Source organism: Penicillium daleae, assembly GCF_028827525.1.
Source record: "Penicillium daleae strain IBT 16125 chromosome Unknown utg000009l_segment0_segment0, whole genome shotgun sequence".
Lineage (NCBI taxonomy): Eukaryota > Fungi > Ascomycota > Eurotiomycetes > Eurotiales > Aspergillaceae > Penicillium > Penicillium daleae.
In genome coordinates this window covers 4,679,806-4,696,325 of record NW_026623157.1, presented here as the reverse complement: position 1 = coordinate 4,696,325, position 16,520 = coordinate 4,679,806, and the positions used below count along the sequence as shown (strand labels likewise).

At 47.4% G+C, this 16,520-nt stretch overlaps 6 protein-coding genes across 6 annotated transcripts; 3 read left to right on the top strand and 3 right to left on the bottom strand.

The window, feature by feature from the left end:
- Positions 1 to 220: 220 nt before the first annotated feature.
- Positions 221 to 1,945, top strand: N7458_012821 (prolyl-tRNA synthetase; the record flags this gene model as incomplete). Its single annotated transcript, XM_056916202.1, has 2 exons — positions 221 to 636; positions 691 to 1,945. The coding sequence occupies 2 exons, from the start codon at positions 221 to 223 to the stop codon at positions 1,943 to 1,945; spliced, it is 1,671 nt and encodes a 556-aa protein (XP_056760956.1).
- A 1,507-nt stretch (positions 1,946 to 3,452) lies between these two features.
- Positions 3,453 to 5,325, top strand: N7458_012820 (pantothenate transporter; the record flags this gene model as incomplete). Its single annotated transcript, XM_056916201.1, has 8 exons — positions 3,453 to 3,590; positions 3,643 to 3,667; positions 3,723 to 3,827; positions 3,890 to 3,965; positions 4,027 to 4,191; positions 4,262 to 4,619; positions 4,680 to 4,919; positions 4,975 to 5,325. 8 exons carry the CDS (start codon positions 3,453 to 3,455, stop codon positions 5,323 to 5,325), a joined length of 1,458 nt encoding a protein of 485 aa, XP_056760955.1.
- An 823-nt stretch (positions 5,326 to 6,148) lies between these two features.
- On the bottom strand, positions 6,149 to 7,633 carry N7458_012819 (aromatic-amino-acid aminotransferase; the record flags this gene model as incomplete). The annotated part of the gene is made up of 5 exons (XM_056916200.1): positions 6,149 to 6,267; positions 6,331 to 6,420; positions 6,472 to 6,714; positions 6,772 to 7,249; positions 7,307 to 7,633. The coding sequence occupies 5 exons, from the start codon at positions 7,631 to 7,633 to the stop codon at positions 6,149 to 6,151; spliced, it is 1,257 nt and encodes a 418-aa protein (XP_056760954.1).
- Positions 7,634 to 8,332: 699 nt separating this feature from the next.
- Positions 8,333 to 9,215, bottom strand: N7458_012818 (uncharacterized protein; the record flags this gene model as incomplete). Its single annotated transcript, XM_056916199.1, has 2 exons — positions 8,333 to 9,059; positions 9,097 to 9,215. 2 exons carry the CDS (start codon positions 9,213 to 9,215, stop codon positions 8,333 to 8,335), a joined length of 846 nt encoding a protein of 281 aa, XP_056760953.1.
- A 1,238-nt stretch (positions 9,216 to 10,453) lies between these two features.
- On the top strand, positions 10,454 to 12,073 carry N7458_012817 (uncharacterized protein; the record flags this gene model as incomplete). The annotated part of the gene is made up of 4 exons (XM_056916198.1): positions 10,454 to 10,904; positions 10,961 to 11,152; positions 11,206 to 11,597; positions 11,651 to 12,073. The coding sequence occupies 4 exons, from the start codon at positions 10,454 to 10,456 to the stop codon at positions 12,071 to 12,073; spliced, it is 1,458 nt and encodes a 485-aa protein (XP_056760952.1).
- Positions 12,074 to 14,753: 2,680 nt separating this feature from the next.
- Positions 14,754 to 15,581, bottom strand: N7458_012816 (uncharacterized protein; the record flags this gene model as incomplete). The annotated part of the gene is made up of 6 exons (XM_056916197.1): positions 14,754 to 14,830; positions 14,969 to 14,987; positions 15,026 to 15,110; positions 15,157 to 15,248; positions 15,276 to 15,385; positions 15,491 to 15,581. 6 exons carry the CDS (start codon positions 15,579 to 15,581, stop codon positions 14,754 to 14,756), a joined length of 474 nt encoding a protein of 157 aa, XP_056760951.1.
- Positions 15,582 to 16,520: the final 939 nt, after the last annotated feature.

The window sequence follows — 16,520 nt, the reverse complement described above, 5'->3', positions numbered from 1 at the left end:
AATCGAATAGTTTTCCGCCATTAAGGAGATCCACATGCGATCAGACATAGACGTAGTCGTGATCCACCGATGAGGCCCGATTTCGGTCCTCGGTTCAAAGAGCCGAAGCAAGACTTTTGGAGGTGTATAATAATGAGGCCAGAATAAGCCAAGGGCTAGCTAGCTCCTATATGTGACTGTATCACTCGTCGTGCGACTTTTTCAATCTCTTTACAATATCATGGAGGCGACTCACGAAGTTATCTGTGGCCTCGATGCACCGTGTCATGCCTTTTCTGCCAAGCAGTCTTCGGCTGCCCCAACTTGGACGCCTAAGAATGGTAGGCAGAAGAAGAAGACTTCAGGGGCATCGCTGAGCGGCGTCGATGTGGCCAAAGAGGTGGACTTCCCCAGCTGGTACCAGCAAGTGCTTCTGAAAGGAGAGATGATTGATTATTATGATATCTCCGGTTGTTATATCTTGCGCCCCGGCTCTTGGGAGATCTGGGAGATACTGCACGAATGGTTCAACCGCGAGATTCGAAAGATGGGAGTTCGGAACTGCAGCTTTCCTCTTTTCGTGACGGAGGATATGTTGAACAAGGAACAGAATCACATTGACGGGTTTTCTGCGGAGGTGGCCTGGGTCACTCAATCGTAAGACATTTCGTGCTCTTCATCTCTCAGAACCCACGCTCATTTCTGGTACAGCGGTAGTAGCAAGCTCGACAAGAAGATCGCAATTCGCCCGACATCCGAGACTATCATTTATCCCTACCTGGCCAGCTGGATCAAGAGCTGGCGTGAGCTGCCCCTTCGCTTGAATCAATGGAACTCCGTGGTGCGGTGGGAGTTCAAGAATCCCCAGCCATTCTTGCGATCACGGGAGTTCTACTGGCAGGAGGGTCACACTTCTCACCTTAGCTGCCAGGGTGCCGATCAGGAGGTGCTCCAGATTCTCGATCTCTACAGTTGCCTTTACCACGACTTCCTCGCTATCCCCGTTGTGCCCGGTCGCAAAACGGAGAAAGAGAAATTTGCTGGTGCGGACTACACAACCACGGTGGAAGCGTATATTCCTGCTACCGGCCGCGCAATACAGGGGGCTACATCTCATGGCCTTGGTCAGAATTTTAGCAAAATGTTCAATATCACGGTTGAGGCTCCGTGTGAAGGCCAGTCGGAAGAACGGACCAAAAAGACATTCCTCTGGCAGAATTCCTGGGCTTATTCCACTCGAGTTCTCGGAGTCATGGTCATGGTCCACGGTGATGACAAGGGGTTGGTCATCCCCCCGCGTGTTGCTCCTGCTCAAGTCATCTTGGTGCCGGTCGGTATAACGGCCAGCACGACCGAAGATGTTAAGCAGAGTCTCGTTGAGGCCATGGCTGATACTCGGGAAACACTGCAAGATGCAGATATCCGTGTCGAGAGCGACCTGCGAGAAGAATATTCGCCTGGCTGGAAGTTCAATCATTGGGAACTGAAGGGTGTTCCCCTTCGACTTGAAATCGGCCCAAAAGAACTTCAGACCGGATGCGCATCTTATGCACGACGTGACAACGGCGATAAGGGGTCAATTTCCTTTGCCAGTCTCGCTGCCCAAGTGGCAGAGCAGCTTGCATCCATTCAGTCCGACATGTACACACGCGCGCTCGAAAAATTCCGCGACAATCTCAAGATAATCACCAACTGGGCCGATTTCACACCCGCGATCAATTGTAAGCACTTGTGTCTTGTCCCATTTTGTCTGAAGGAAGACTGTGAGGACAAAATCAAAAAGATGAGCGAGGGCACTTTGGATCCCGGCTCCGAACATGATGCAAGGGCCCCCAGTATGGGAGCAAAGAGCTTGTGTATCCCCTTTCAACAACCAAGCGACTTGAAGGGTACAAATACTGCATGTCTGAGAGAGGGTTGTGAGCGAATGGCAGAAAAATGGTGCATGTTTGGAAGGTCCTACTAAGGCAGGTAGTAACATATCGTCAGTCAGGATTAGTTCTATGTTCTTTGTCTATTCCCTGAAATCAAAAATTAAACCACTATCCAAGGGCCGGGCGAGGGAATTATTTTATTTAACCCCGCAAAGTCCTTTCTCTATAATTTCGGTTGAGTAAATTCGACATCAAGCATGGGAAAGATCCATCGGAAATCCCCTCAAGGATTCCCTTTCTGAATACAGTACTGTGTAGTTACTCGCTCGACCCATATTATAATCCGAGATAGCCATCTGTTCCTAGTTTTCCGCCTATAAGGCTTTAACAAAATACTGAGGCTCAGCACACAATCCACTAAGAGGCTCCGTCCCTATATCTATTTAGGCTCTCATCTCCTCCCAGAGGTAAATAAATCTACATCACAAAGCCGTGGTTGAGTTCTGACCACTTGATATTGTGATAAGAGTGTTACAAGATACCTTCCCGTTATTCCAGTGATAGGCACCTAGATATTTAGAAGAAGCCTAAACTAATGAAGGGCCTTCTATAACCAGAATCATTAATTCGACGCAAAGTAAGTACCTAGTATATATCGGATTCGTGGAGACCCCGCTAGCAGAATAACGAGTCGCAGAAAGCTAGCTAGTAATACCTTATTCTACTAATTTCCGTACTAATTAGTTAAGCGATAAGCCGATAAATAGATATACGAACATCAGTAAGAGAAGAGACCGTAATAAGTAACGTTATTTCACTCACGTGCCTTCAGCATACTAAGAAGCTAGCAGGCTTAAGAGTGCCTGTAGAGGTCTTCTAGAGTGACGCCGGGCAAGGGTCAGTAGGTTAAAGGGTACAAATGAAGAGGATTCATGTACCCCATCGAAGATAGCAACCAGGGGTTCTATGCCGGTATACAATCCAAGTTAAACAGATCGATTTCGCATAACAGAGAAGTGCTAAGCACGTAGAGTGCATCTAGAAGAAAGGATACAAAAGAGAAGATAGTGATCGGGGCTTCGACTGGCTATCTCAAGGGACCATAACGAATACATATCAAAGCCTGATGCAGTCAACATGTAGTGAACGAGGACATTGAACAATAAGCACTGAACGAGGCAAACGATAGTTCGGAGCCGGCACCTTGGGCACTACAAAAATCGATAGCATGGGCATTCCCCAAAGGCGGGATTGAAATGGGCTAGGCTAGCTTCCTGTGCTGTAATTTGTCAATAGATCGATGGTATCACCTTCCTGATATGATCATCGGATTATAACATCCGAGAGACTGCGGATCATACCCGAATATCAGCACGCCTTCTACTTACTGATTGCCGGAGACTGCTCACTTTGAGTTCTGGACCCAAGTTATCATATCTTGGCGTTGGGTCATTTACCCCGCAAATCAACCTCTCGCAGGCCGGATATGACGGGGTAGATTGCCCTTGCATAAAGGAGCAGATTGTTCCTACTTTCTTTGCAAATCATTTCAGAATCATTCCACTGCTAAGATAACATATATTATTTCACATACCCATCATGGAGCTTGAAGTGAAGAAAGTGGGCACCAATTCGCCTGACGATGTGAACATTGATATTGGGGCTCTTGAGTTGCATTTCTCAGAAGAGGAAGAGAAGCGAGTCGTTAGGAAGATTGACTGCTTTATCCTACCAATGGTACGTGTGCTGACTCCGCGGACTCAAGAAAAAGCTAATGTTCTGCTTAAAGATGTGTCTTGTGTTTTTCTTCCAGTGTACGTGTCCCAAGGCTACTAGTTAGACATGGTAGACGTCGCCTGACTGCCACAGACCTTGACAAGCAGAGTCTCAGTTATGCTTCGGTATTCGGGCTCATTGACGACCTTTCTTTGAAAGGGTCAGAATATTCTTGGTGCTCGTCACTGTTCTATCTCGGTACGAACATTGAGTCTGTCATCCACGAGCTGCCATAACTTATGTACTTATGTTTTCTCCAGGTCAGCTGGCCGCCGAGTACCCCTTCATTTACTTGATGAGTCGACTTCCCTTGACGACTTTTGTCGGTGGCACGATGTAAGTCAAGAATTTCGAAGCCACAACCTCCCTGCAATGGTCCCATAATATTTCGTCACAGCATTCTCTGGGGTGCGGTCTGCATGTGCCTTGCAGTGCCAACAAATTTCGCGGGTTTCGGCGCCGTAAGATTTCTCCTTGGAGCTACAGAAGGGGCTGTATCCCCGGCCTTTGTGACTCTCACTAGCATGTGGTACAGGAAGAACGAGCATGCAACAAGAGTTGGGTAAGATAAGTCACACGGTCAGGATGCTACCACCAGTGACAGATAACTTACTTTAGCGATTGAAACATAGTATATGGATCACGATGAACGGGCTGGCCCAGGTCCTTGGCAGTTTGCTCATGTACGGCATTGGAAAGCAGCACTACCCCCGGCTGGAATCCTGGAGAATACTTTTCCTCGTCTGTGGAGCACTTACGGCGACTTTCGGGGTCGCGTTCTATTTCCTTGTGCCAACTGGTCCCCAGAGAGCATGGTTTCTCTCAGAGAGAGAGCGAGAAGTCTTACTGGCTAGAATGGCGCTCGACAGAGAAGGCGGGGACAAAACCAATTTCTCCAAGTCACAGCTGAAGGAGACTTTGCTGGATGTCCGAGCGTGGTTTATTTTTGCTTTTGGAATCCTTGCCACCATGCAATCTCCGGTCCTAACAGTAAGTACAGTTTCCTTCCCGTTTTCATGGATGGGTCTGGACATAGCTTACGCAAGTCAGTTTGCTTCTTTGATTATCAAAAACCTCAACTATGACAAATTCGAGACTATGCTGTATACTTCGCCATCCGGAGCCGTTCAGATTGTCGCGATCTGGATCGCAGTGCTTGGCTGTCAACTTCTGCCCAACAATCGATGCCTGGTGGTCATCGTTCTCACAGTTCCTCCATTGATTGGTAACATCCTTCTCTTGCAGCTTCCACTTACAGCAGGATGGGGATTGATTGTGTCTTCCTGGCTGGTAGGTCTCGTCCAAAATGTTAAATTTGCAAGGTGATGCTAAAGACCGCGTTCAGGCGTCGTGTATATCTGATGTGATGGTAGTACTCCTCAGTCTCAGCGCATCGAATGTGAAAGGAAACACAAAGCGAGCAATTGTCAACACATTCTACTTCATTGGCTACTCAGTTGGTTGCATTGCAGGACCCCAGCTGTGGCAGACAAAATCGGCTCCCAGGTTCTTCGAAGGTGTCGTTACTGCGATTGTGACATGGTGCTTGCTGGTCTTAGCTATGTGCCTCTATTGGTACCTGTGCCGAGCTGAAAATACCAGGCGAGATCAAGAGCAGCAGACTTCGACCGACATCTTATTACATACTGAAGACGTGACCGACATTGAGGACCGTCTTTTCCGCTACAGCTACTAAGATAGGTAGTATCGTTCGCTGACGGGTGGTGGGGGGTGTATGAAACATCCGCAGTACTTCTGAAACTGCGCGTGGCCGAATCACTACCAATCCTAGATAGGATGTACAAATAGTTAAAGAATCGAGAGTGCATCAATCAAGACGCTTGAGGGGCTGAGAATTAAAACTATTCATCCAAAAATATCGTGAAAGCTTATCATTTGCTGAGGTTCCGAGGCTGGAGACGGATGTGATGCGACATATTCCGGGGATTGAGTTGAAAGAGCTTACATATTCAATCAAGAGAATTGATGAGTGCCAATAAAACTTCATGTCTAATCCTCGGCTGTACGCCTCCGGACTAGAAAATAATTCGCGTCATTCTAGAAAGCTTATAGTCGAACCCGGGTAGGATCTATCTCGATGTTCGAACCTCTCAAGGTCTTATCCATGGAGACCAGCTTTTCATGGGAATTGCACATCCAGATTTTTCCTTTGTTGGCTGTAGGTGAGCCACACTGGAACAAGCACACAATCTAAGCATACATGCAACATACGCAACTACTTTTGCGATGTTGAGATTGAAGTCTTGACGATAGAAAGTCTTCAATCACTATGATTTGATCGGGGATAGAACATTTTATTCCATGAAAAAGCTCATACTGCGTACTTGAATTGTGCCCTTTGGGATTGTTCCGGGGTGTCATAAGATCACCAAGCCGAGATCAGAGCTAGAGGTCTATAAATTCTGGGACAACGTGAGGTAGATGTGTTCAGATTGAGGTGTAGGTACTAGATAAGCTAGGCTGCTCAAGTTCCTTGACTGCAATAGGGACTTTTGTCCTTAAATTGTGCTTGACTTCAAGCACTTCGCAATGGACTCAGCTACATATTGTACGTTGTTGGGATTTAGGCCTGCAATGGAGATTCTGGAGTTGGAAGCCATGTAAATATGGTGGCGTTCTTGACGCAAGATTAGCGACAAAAAGACTTCAAGAAGCAATCGAAATTTCAGGAAATACACACCTTTCAAACGGTTGACAGTCTCTAGCGGGAGACCCAGGAATCCAAACATCCCGGTCTGTTGGATGAGATGCTCCCACAGGCCGGGCGCCCCTGTTATCGATGTTAGCTTTTTTTCAATACAGTATGGACGAGTAATCTCACCGGCTTGGATGAGATGTTCGTAGAGGGCCTGTCTCATTGACTTGATCCGCAGACTCATTGTTCGGAGATCCTCATACCACATACGTCTCAGAGCTTCGTCCTCCAGGATCGTGGCGACAATCTTTGAACCATAGGCCGGGGGGTTTGAGATCTCCGAGCGTTGTAACATTTCAAGAACTGACTGCACGTTTCTAGCGATCGCCACGTTCTGGGAAACGATGAAGAGGCAGCCCACACGCTCGCCTACCGATTACACTGTCAATACCGAGTTCATCATTTGATAATTCATGCGAGACGTACCGTAAAGACCCATGTTCTTGGCGAATGACAAGCATACCCCAACCTCAATCCCCAATGCAGTAAAATGACGGATGGAGAATGCATCGTCATCAATGCTTCCAGAGTTGAATCCAAGGTATGCGGCGTCAAACAAGGGGAAAAGACCGCGATTTTTAACAACACATCCAATCTCGATCCATTTCTCGCGCGTTGGATCAAATCCTGTTGGGTTATGAGCACATGCGTGCAGGATTACCACAGACCCAGACCGAGCTCTCTTCAAAGTGTCCAAATAGCATTCCCAATCGATACGTTTCTTGGCCTCGTCATAGTAAGAGAATGGGTGACAATCAAAACCGAGAGAGGAGAAGACTTGGCGATGATTCGACCAGGTGGGGGTGGGAATTATTACGGTCGGTCGCTCCTTACAGCCACGTCGAAGTAATAATCCTGCGAGATGCAAAGCGCCTGTCCCGGAAACACTTTGACAAACTGCGACCTAAATATTGTTAGAGGATACACCATCGGCACAATGAAGAACCCTGTGACTTCAGACCTGATCTCTGAGGCTCGCGAAGAGTTGATCTCCCAAAGCTAATTTTGTGGCCTCCAACCTGAATTTTTCATGTCCCAGGATTGGAAGGTACTCGTGATTGAGACCCTGGCTTGCTAGCTTCTCGCGACCTGTCTGAACAGAGGGCAAAACCCATGGATTCCCAAAAGCGTCCCGATATGTTCCCTGACCAAGATTCACCTTTTTTGGATACCTATCCTTGTGGTATTCTTCAGTTAAGGCAAAGATAGCATCCGGTAGAATGTAGGTGGCGGCATCGAATATTGACGTGCACGTCTTTCGGGCTTGGGATTCCATCTCGTTTGCCATCGCGGAAGAGAGAAAGAATTGTGCCAGTACCTCTTATTGACTCAGAATAACCTCTCCTAGCACAGCGACATATTCTACGTAATAAATATTATCCCGTACATGATGCTCGGTCGACATCCGGGCTACGCGATGATGCCACCAGTATTTCGGGTCACTAATCCGAACCCAATCTGGTACCCGTGGAGCCTTTAGCCACAAGGTTTCTTGTTTTTCGAGATGCTTAAGAAATGACAGAGTAAATTGGTGTGTCAGAGTTAAGCGATCCATTCCCCAAGGTTTTGATCGCCATAATGATATGGCTGCATGGCGCTACAGTATCTTGTCCTTTGGCCCGCTCCACAGCGAGTGATTGTCAAGTTTCTCATCTAAGGATACATGCTCGCCGCTAACGGAGCAGGGTGAGATTATGGGGATCAGCTCTGTGCTAGATCCTGTCACAGGTGTAGTCGGATGATGCACCGGCGCTTCTCTCTCCATGCGGCCAAAGTGGCTCGATGTTTGCTTGCCCTCGCGGTAGTGCTGCTCTCTGCTGAAACGCAGGACGCACAACACACATATCTACCATGGACGACCAGTTTTTCAAGCTATAAAGAGGATGAATGTCTTCAATGACCGATCATCGTAGAACATTGCTCAAAAAAGGAGTATTCGCAGATGTCTGTCGTATTTTGTGTATATAACGTACAACTAAGTTTTTCTTCATTTGATCATACGGTTCAATTCGCCTCGCAACTCATTATTACTAAGGGTCCCAAGCCCAAACGCAGGGATAATACGGCCTATGCGCACCAGGGCGGCTGACACAAAGTTCCTGCGGACAAAGTCAATCATTTCAGGCAGTTTCACCCCTCCTTGCCTGTTATAGATCTCCAGTCCAATGAGATGAACTGGGGTGTTTATTGCTTGACCAAGCGCCGGTACAGCAAGTTGTGCTACCGCGGCCTTCGCCTGAGGGTGCGAGAAGGCCGTGTCAGAAACATAAGAGGAAACCGTACTGGGAAGGGCAAAAGAGGTGTAAATGGTGATGACATCTCGCAGAAGAAATGCAGAGTAGGTGGAGAAAGGTGTGCGAGGTGTCAATGGAACTTTTGACGGGGTTTGTATGGGCAAAGTTGCACACACAAAAAGCCTTGAAAAGACCGTGTCCTTGTGGATTCCAAGCGGAATATTGACCGAGAGAGTGGCAAAAACCGTAATCGTCTTGGCCATTGTTGGATCAGGTCTAAAGAATTGGGTATCTGAAATTGTCGTGGTCGAATTGGCAATGCCGAAAGTTCCGAAGTAGAGACCGAAAACAAGCAGACATGGCCTCGAGAGAGCGAAGCGGCCTGGTGCTTTGAGAGCGCATCTCAGATGTGTCAAGAGAAAATCGGAGAATGGCCTGTTTGAACAGGACATTTCCACAACAATTCTGACAGGTCTTAATCTACAATACCAGACTCGCAAGTTGTATTCTGACTCACCTGTCCATGATCGTGACTACTGGCGTGACTAATGCGGCGGCGACTGCAGCCGCGGCGGCATCAGCAGCCAGCCTCTGAGGCAAATTGTCTTCGGTGAAATTTGCTTTATGTACTGACATTCTCAAAGGTTGAAGGGCCATGGGCTAATACCCTGAGAGTGGCTTATGAATGTTTTGGATTGAATTGTTTCTCCGTCTCTATCATCAGCTGCTCCCGTGCGGAGCGCCATGCTTCAGGCTGTGGAACATACTTATCGATCGACAGCAGTCATAATTCCGAGCTAGATGCACAATTTGTCCACGCCGGATCCGAGACCCGATGTCCTTTGCGGTGGGATGCTTGTACTGCTCGGGAGCCGGCCGAGGCTCCGCACGCTAAGCCAGTGGCAATCAAAGAAACAACAAGCTCGGGGCAGTACCACCGGCGCAGAAGTCCTGAGCTACATGTGTCATGATAGTACTTGCCTGCACTTCGTTAGCGCCCACAGTCGAGCCGCTGGTCCGCGCAGCATTCCACTGCCCACTTAACACGATCCTTACCATCTTAAATGACGATATGGTCACTTTCAACTTGGTTCCGGGAGTTATGTCGGTAACAGTTACGGGGCGCGAGCGCCTTAATCCATCTGAAATAAGCTTTTGATATCTCTCATTTGTATTAGTATCCAGTGGTTCGGTTTCTAGATTGATGCCTTTCACGACCCGTCACCAATTGTAAAATCGTATCACCTGCCAAGTCTGCGATACCCTAATTTCTAGGTTCACCTCTATCTCCCCTTCTATGTAAGGTAATGAATCAAGGCGTTCTACTTCCGGTTCAAAGCAGCTATTGCGATCTAGTGTAGTATCACACATATCATATTACTCGCCACAGGCCGTCCTATCAAGACTGCCTTGCCCTGACTAGGGTCTATACGCCTGGTCGATACTGCTGTGAAACTCCCCACAAGTCTGCAAAGCTCTTCAAACATTCACTATCTAATCTCCTTCATATACTTTCAGTGAGCTTTCTAAGTCAGTGTTCCCTCGATAAGCTAAAAGATTGCCACACTACAGGCCAATTATTGTCGGCGATACCAAACGAAGCGTGACAACACCGGTCCAGATCCGCTCCAATGAGAAATCCATCCGGGCCTGAGTTAGGACATTTTCCAGGAAACTGTTCCATTATTTCAAAAACTGATCTAGTAATTTGGGTTAGCCAACGCGGGGGAAGGCCCGCGGCTTCCCCAGACTCTGGGGCGATTGCAAGATTTAAAAGGGAGGTGCTACTACCGGACTGGTCCTGTATCATGGCTGTGTAAAATTATGATTATCGCATATCAAATCTACATATATTCAGTCGAACATATCTCATCATGTCAAAGTCAAAAGCAATCGACTGCCCTGAAATCGACCGCGCACCACCACAGGTTGGTGAGATACATGATGCAGAGAAATACATGCACCACGATGCTGTATTTGGTGACATGGGCGAAGGTGGCCCCAACTACCGCAACGTACGTATTGAACACAATATCGTCACAACAACCTCTGACCTCTTCAAGTTAGGATGGATAGGCACCGCGGTGTTGATGACCAAAACACAGATCGGTCTCGGTGTACTAGGAATTCCTTCTGTCTTAAACACTGTCGGACTGATCCCTGGAATAATTCTGTTACTCGTGGTTGGTGGTATCACAACTTGGTCAGACTACATCGTTGGCGATTTCAAAATCCGTCACCGTCATGTCTATAGCATTGACGACGTTGGGGAGATGTTGTTTGGTCCCATTGGCCGTGAATTTTTTGGCGTAGCCCTTTCTCTTTGTAGGTGCTGATGGTCTGGTCAACTTGCCCGACCTAATGCTAATCTCCAATCTTAGCATTCACATTCATTGCAGGCTCAGCAATGCTGAGTATCTCAATTGCATTTAACGCACTCTCAAATCATGCTATATGCACTGCAATCTTCGTCGCTATTGCAGCTGTCATCACCTTTGTTTTTGCAAGTATTCGGACCCTTGGTAAGATCAGTGCACTCGCTTGGGTTGGTGCCGCAAGCATTATTATCTCCGGTATGTCGTGCTCAAGAATTCTAATACCTTTGACCGTTCTGAACCTCGAGTAGTATTCACGGTGACCATCGCTGTTGGGGTTCAAGACCGCCCAGCTGCGGCACCCCAACAAGGTCCCTGGAAGTCGGACTACAAGCTCTTCAGTAGCCCCACCTATGCAGAAGCTCAGACAGCAGTCTCTACGCTCATATTTGCATATGCAGGTACCCCGGCCTTCTTTCCTATTGTGTCTGAAATGCGTGACCCGCGCCAATATACCAAGGCCCTGGTCGCATGCCAGACTCTAGTCACGGTGACGTACATCACTATTGGCTTGATCGTCTACTATTATTGCGGTACCTACGTTGCTTCGCCTGCACTCGGCTCAGCTGGCGCCATTATCAAGAAAGTTGCCTATGGTGTTGCTCTGCCAGGGCTCTTTGTCACAGCGCTCTTATGGACTCACGTAATTATTTTCTCGATGTATACTCTTTGTTGATTTCGCTGACAGACCCTCAGCTTCCAGCTAAATATATTTTTGTCCGCATTCTGCGAGGATCGCCACACCTCACAGCCAACACTATAACCCACTGGATTACATGGATTGGCTCAACCTTCACTATTACCTTAGTGGCTTACATTATTGCTAGTAGTGTTCCGGTGTTCGAGGACCTGGTATCCCTTGTGGGTGCCTCGTTTCAGACTTTACTGTCTACCCAGACCATGGGCATGATGTGGCTGTACGACAACTGGCCTGTTTCTAAACGGGTGCGTGATAGTCGTTGGTATATAGGGGTCGCGTGGAGTGTCTTCGTGATTGTTGCCGGCACTTACCTCATGGTCGGTGGCACGTACAGCTCAATTCTCGCAATTATTAAGTCTTATCATGAGTCTGGTTGGACTGCTGCATGGAGTTGCGCAGACAACTCGAATTCCTCCTAAGGGTGGACAGATTTTTTTCGCATCGTGGAAAATAGTACCTAGTGCAAGTCGTCGTGTAAAGATCTAGAGATCTGGAAGAAGTCAATTTCGTTATCGGCTGAGGCTGCAAATGAATGTTCACCTGATAATCAGGTTTTGATCGCAACCAGGAATATCTTCTTATGTACACGTATCATGAGGCCACGGTCTCAGCTACATTTAGATGAACCAATCCCCTTAGTCATCTGACTTCTTCGACGCTTTTTCTGTCGGGCAGAGCGCTTCAAGCCTCGAATTCGGGGCGAGCTGATTGTAGTAGGCTCACCTTTCAACACTACCGCCTTCTGTCCGCCGAATTGGATGAACCATGGCCTACATCACAAGTAAGTTCTACCCTTAGGTCACACCCGAGATGGATATTGCTAAACGCTCTGGGCTGCAAAGGCTAATACTATACGGTGCCGTGACGATGGGCGCATGCTATCTCGTTGCTGCTATGTATTTAAAACAAGGATGGGATCCGTCACGGGAACGCTTGATATTTTCCGTGAATTGCCCTTCAGCCTCCTCCTTCCCTGCTTTAATCACGCGGTCCGCTAAGGTTAACTAACTTAACTAGTTAACGTAATTCCTGGCCGACCGGAACACCCGGTCGTGCGGAACACCCCAAAACATCATACTAAATACAATATTTCACGACCTCATAATTCAACACCCAAGACTCGGCATATAATCCTATGATACCTAAGCATTTAATATAAGATATAGAGTAGTTTTACGAAAGTATGAAATATTTGAAGACTTATAATATAGAGATATATACCCCTATGGCTTGAATATAGCGTAATTTTCGGTAATGTACGTAAATAATGATTTTCTATATACTTTAGTTACACCATTCCGTTCTAAAAGCTAGAAACCCAAAAACCAAGCAAAATAAAACTCTCGTTGTTGAGAAATAACGAGCTGTGGAATTGCATTTAGTATGGGGATTCCGCATGACTGGGTGTTCCGGTCGGCCAGGAATTACGTTAACTAGTTACAAAGCTAGGGGTAACGTATAAGCACTGCTTCAACCCGTAACCCCCCTACGGGCCCGACTATGTTTAGGGGTTCCAATTGGGCAGCCCGAAACATCTCTCCCAAGGCACCATCTGTCCGCAGGTAAGTGCGATTCCCTTTGGTGAACCAAAAGCTAATTGCAACAACTAGCATCGCCCTAAAGACGACAATAGCCTAGTTCACTGTAGCAATTGTAGAGGACGGAGAGCCAGGGAACAAGAAAAATACCGTAGTAACGCAACAGTATATAAGTCCAACCTAGTTGATAATTGGGCGCAAGCGTCTAAGAGAAAATAAATGAAGGGGAATATCAGATATTCCAAAAATGACGACGGCGAATATCGGCAGCGCGTATAATATAGTTAAAGCGATTGTGGAGACGCTAACTACTACTTCTACGGCCGTATCTATATAGAAGTATAGTAGGCCTACTAAAGAAATAATAGTACCTTGAGCCTAGAGAGCCCGTACCGGAACCTTCTAGTAAGAATCGATATATATTAGGTAGTTACTAAATAGGAGGCTACTATCGCGTGTAAAACCCTATATTAATCGAGATATAGTTATTATAATACTAATACCTTGACCTAGTATATTATATATAAAAATACTAAAAAGTACAATTATCCCTTATAGTCTAACGGTCTATCTAACGAGCTCTATAAAAGGGAGTCCTAAGGTAGGATCTAATACGTCCTCTAAGCTCTAGATAGAGAAAAGATAAACGATTATATATATACCTCCTAAGATCAATCAATCAATCAATCAATCAAAATTCATTGGCCCGATTTAGCTTCCTTTACATACAGGTGCTATGCGGGGGTTTGTTATCTTGCTTTTCCAGCAGCAGACACAGAGAGAAAGCGGTGGCAGAACCTGCTAGCCAAGCCGCCGGCGAGAGGTGGCAGTGCCTAGGGCCTAGTTCTGCGTTGGGCCTGGCTAACAGCCAGGCTCGCCACTGGCCAATCAGCCCAGCCACAGCGCGGGCCACAGCCACAGCCGTAGCCACAGCGCGGGCTGCAGAACTAGGCCGCCCAGGCCACCGCCCATGCGTACAAGAAGGGAAGTGGTGCAAACGCAGCAAACAAACAAAGCCAAACAAGCCAAACACCAACAAAGGAAACAGACCAAACGAAAGGAAGGGGAATCGCTGCAATCCCCGCAGTCTCCTAGTCCCCTCAATCTCTCAACGCCGCTAACCCCCAGCGGTCGCCACAAGCCACATAGCCCTCGCAGACAGTTAACCCTAACCGTCGAATCCTTCAATCTCTACTGAATCCCCTGCCTTCCTGCTTCCGAACGTCCCTATCTCCGAGCACCCTTATTTCTTCCTCCTACAGTCGGCATCCACGATTCACCGAGATCCCGCATCACCAGGGTGCCTCGGCCGCGCAACACCACTCCCCCGTTACCACGTTCTCGGTCGGCCCAATCTCGCATCGACGGAATACTCCGAGGCGTTATACACCATGCTAAAATACTGCGTCGGCTATGGCCGCTATCATGCGCACGATGGAAGTTAAGGAGGACGGGTGGACCTGGCACCCGCCCTCTAGTATTGAGCGTCATCGGGATCCCACTCCCACTGTCTCTGGGTGAGAGATCATTTATCTCGATCTGAAGGGGAACTGAGAGATTCCTAAGCGTCTCCTGGCCCTCCTGGTTCTTCTAGCGCAGCTAGTTCTTCTGGTTCTTCCACGCCTGTGGCTATCGGGTCTATATCGAGGAATTAGCCTAGAAGCCCTGTATTCAGTATAAGTTTAGCCACAAAAGGCCTTGCTTCCTTCCTACTAAGTAGTTCATCTGTTCCAACAGCTATCGAAACGCCTATACCAGCTAGTTGTTAGCGCATACGATCGCGCAGGTTAACTAGCTAGGGGCAGGCCAATAAGATGTGTGAGACGGTCTAACGCCCTTAATCGCATATACACCAGTCAGTCTCTGCACGGTTAATCTTAGCCAGATACCCTCGTAGGGCAATCCGGCCTGTACGTAGCTAGATAAGAACTGATAAGGTTACCTTTCGTAGTCCCTCCTAGTACTCCAGGACCTTCTTAATTAGCTGTTCAATAAGACGTTTAGTTGGTCGCGCAATAGCATAAGGGCTAGTGGTTTGTTTCTGCCAGGATTGCTCCTAGGCAAGCTTAGCTTGCTAGCGCACACGGCGTTTAACGGCTGCTACAAGGACGATAAAGGTATCGTCTGCCTCTCTCGTAGTGCGCAGGGCAGCCCTTTTAGCTACTTTGTTAGTAGCCTTATTACCACGGATCCCTTTATGTGCAGGGATCTATCTAAACTCTGCATCAATCCCTTAACCTTCGAGCTAACTAGCTAGGTTGCTAGTCCCCTAAAGGTAGACCTAGCTAGAGGGCATACGTAGGTAGTAGAGGGCTCGTAGTGCTGGTTGACTGTTAGAGAAAATCACTAACCTAGGGGCTAACCTCTCTTCCCAGTATCCTTCCAGCATACGATTCCTAACTAGCGTGAGAGATATTTCGATTGCGCGAATCTCTACTGAGTATACAGTAGAAATTTCCTTAGTACCTATCTGCCCCTGAAGCTTCTATGCTCCGTTAGAGCCGACTACCACACTAGCTCCTACACGCCCTTAGTACCTACTACCGTCGGTGTAAATCACTAGGGGCTACGGGTGTCTCGCGATAATTTTGTTATACTCGCTAGTCGCAGTCTCTCTCTCCTAGATCACTACCTTTAGAGGTATATGCTAGGGGGGTCGAATGTATACAATACGGCTCTCCTAGTAAATCTCCCGGCCAGGAACCCCTAGGGGAGCTATGAGGTATCCGCCGGCCCTCCAAGCGATAGCCTCTATCGGTGAAAATCTACTAAGCTAACGCTACGCCCTAGTGCGCTTGTTAATAACCGTCGGTGGGATAGCGAAGGGTAGTCCTGTTCGTAAGCGAATTGCCGTCTCGCTAACTATCCTTTCTATCAGAATTTGTATAGGTATAAGATAGAGCTCCGCGTATAGAGCGGCTGCCGTAGTAGTTTTGAATATACCACTAATCAGGCAGGCTGCTTTATATTAAATACTCTTAAAAGGTCGAGAGATAGCTACGCGGCGCCCCTTAGTATCGTTATTAGGCATAAACTATACTAATACACTATACAGCATCTGTAGGATGATAACTGCTTAGTAGATCCTACGCATAGCAGTTACGGAACTACCCTATATAGAAGTACCTAGGGATCTGATAGCGTTCAAACTGATAGACCCCTTCTGTGAGAGCTTCTAGCGGTGGTCGTTAAAGGAAAGATCCTTATCCAGCCAGAAACCAAGGTATTTAGCCGATGAGGAAGGTTGGATAGTCATTTCTAGTAGGCAAAGAGGTGTATAGGCCTTTGAGAGATTCGTGAGAGGATTAATAAAATATACTAGTGAGTA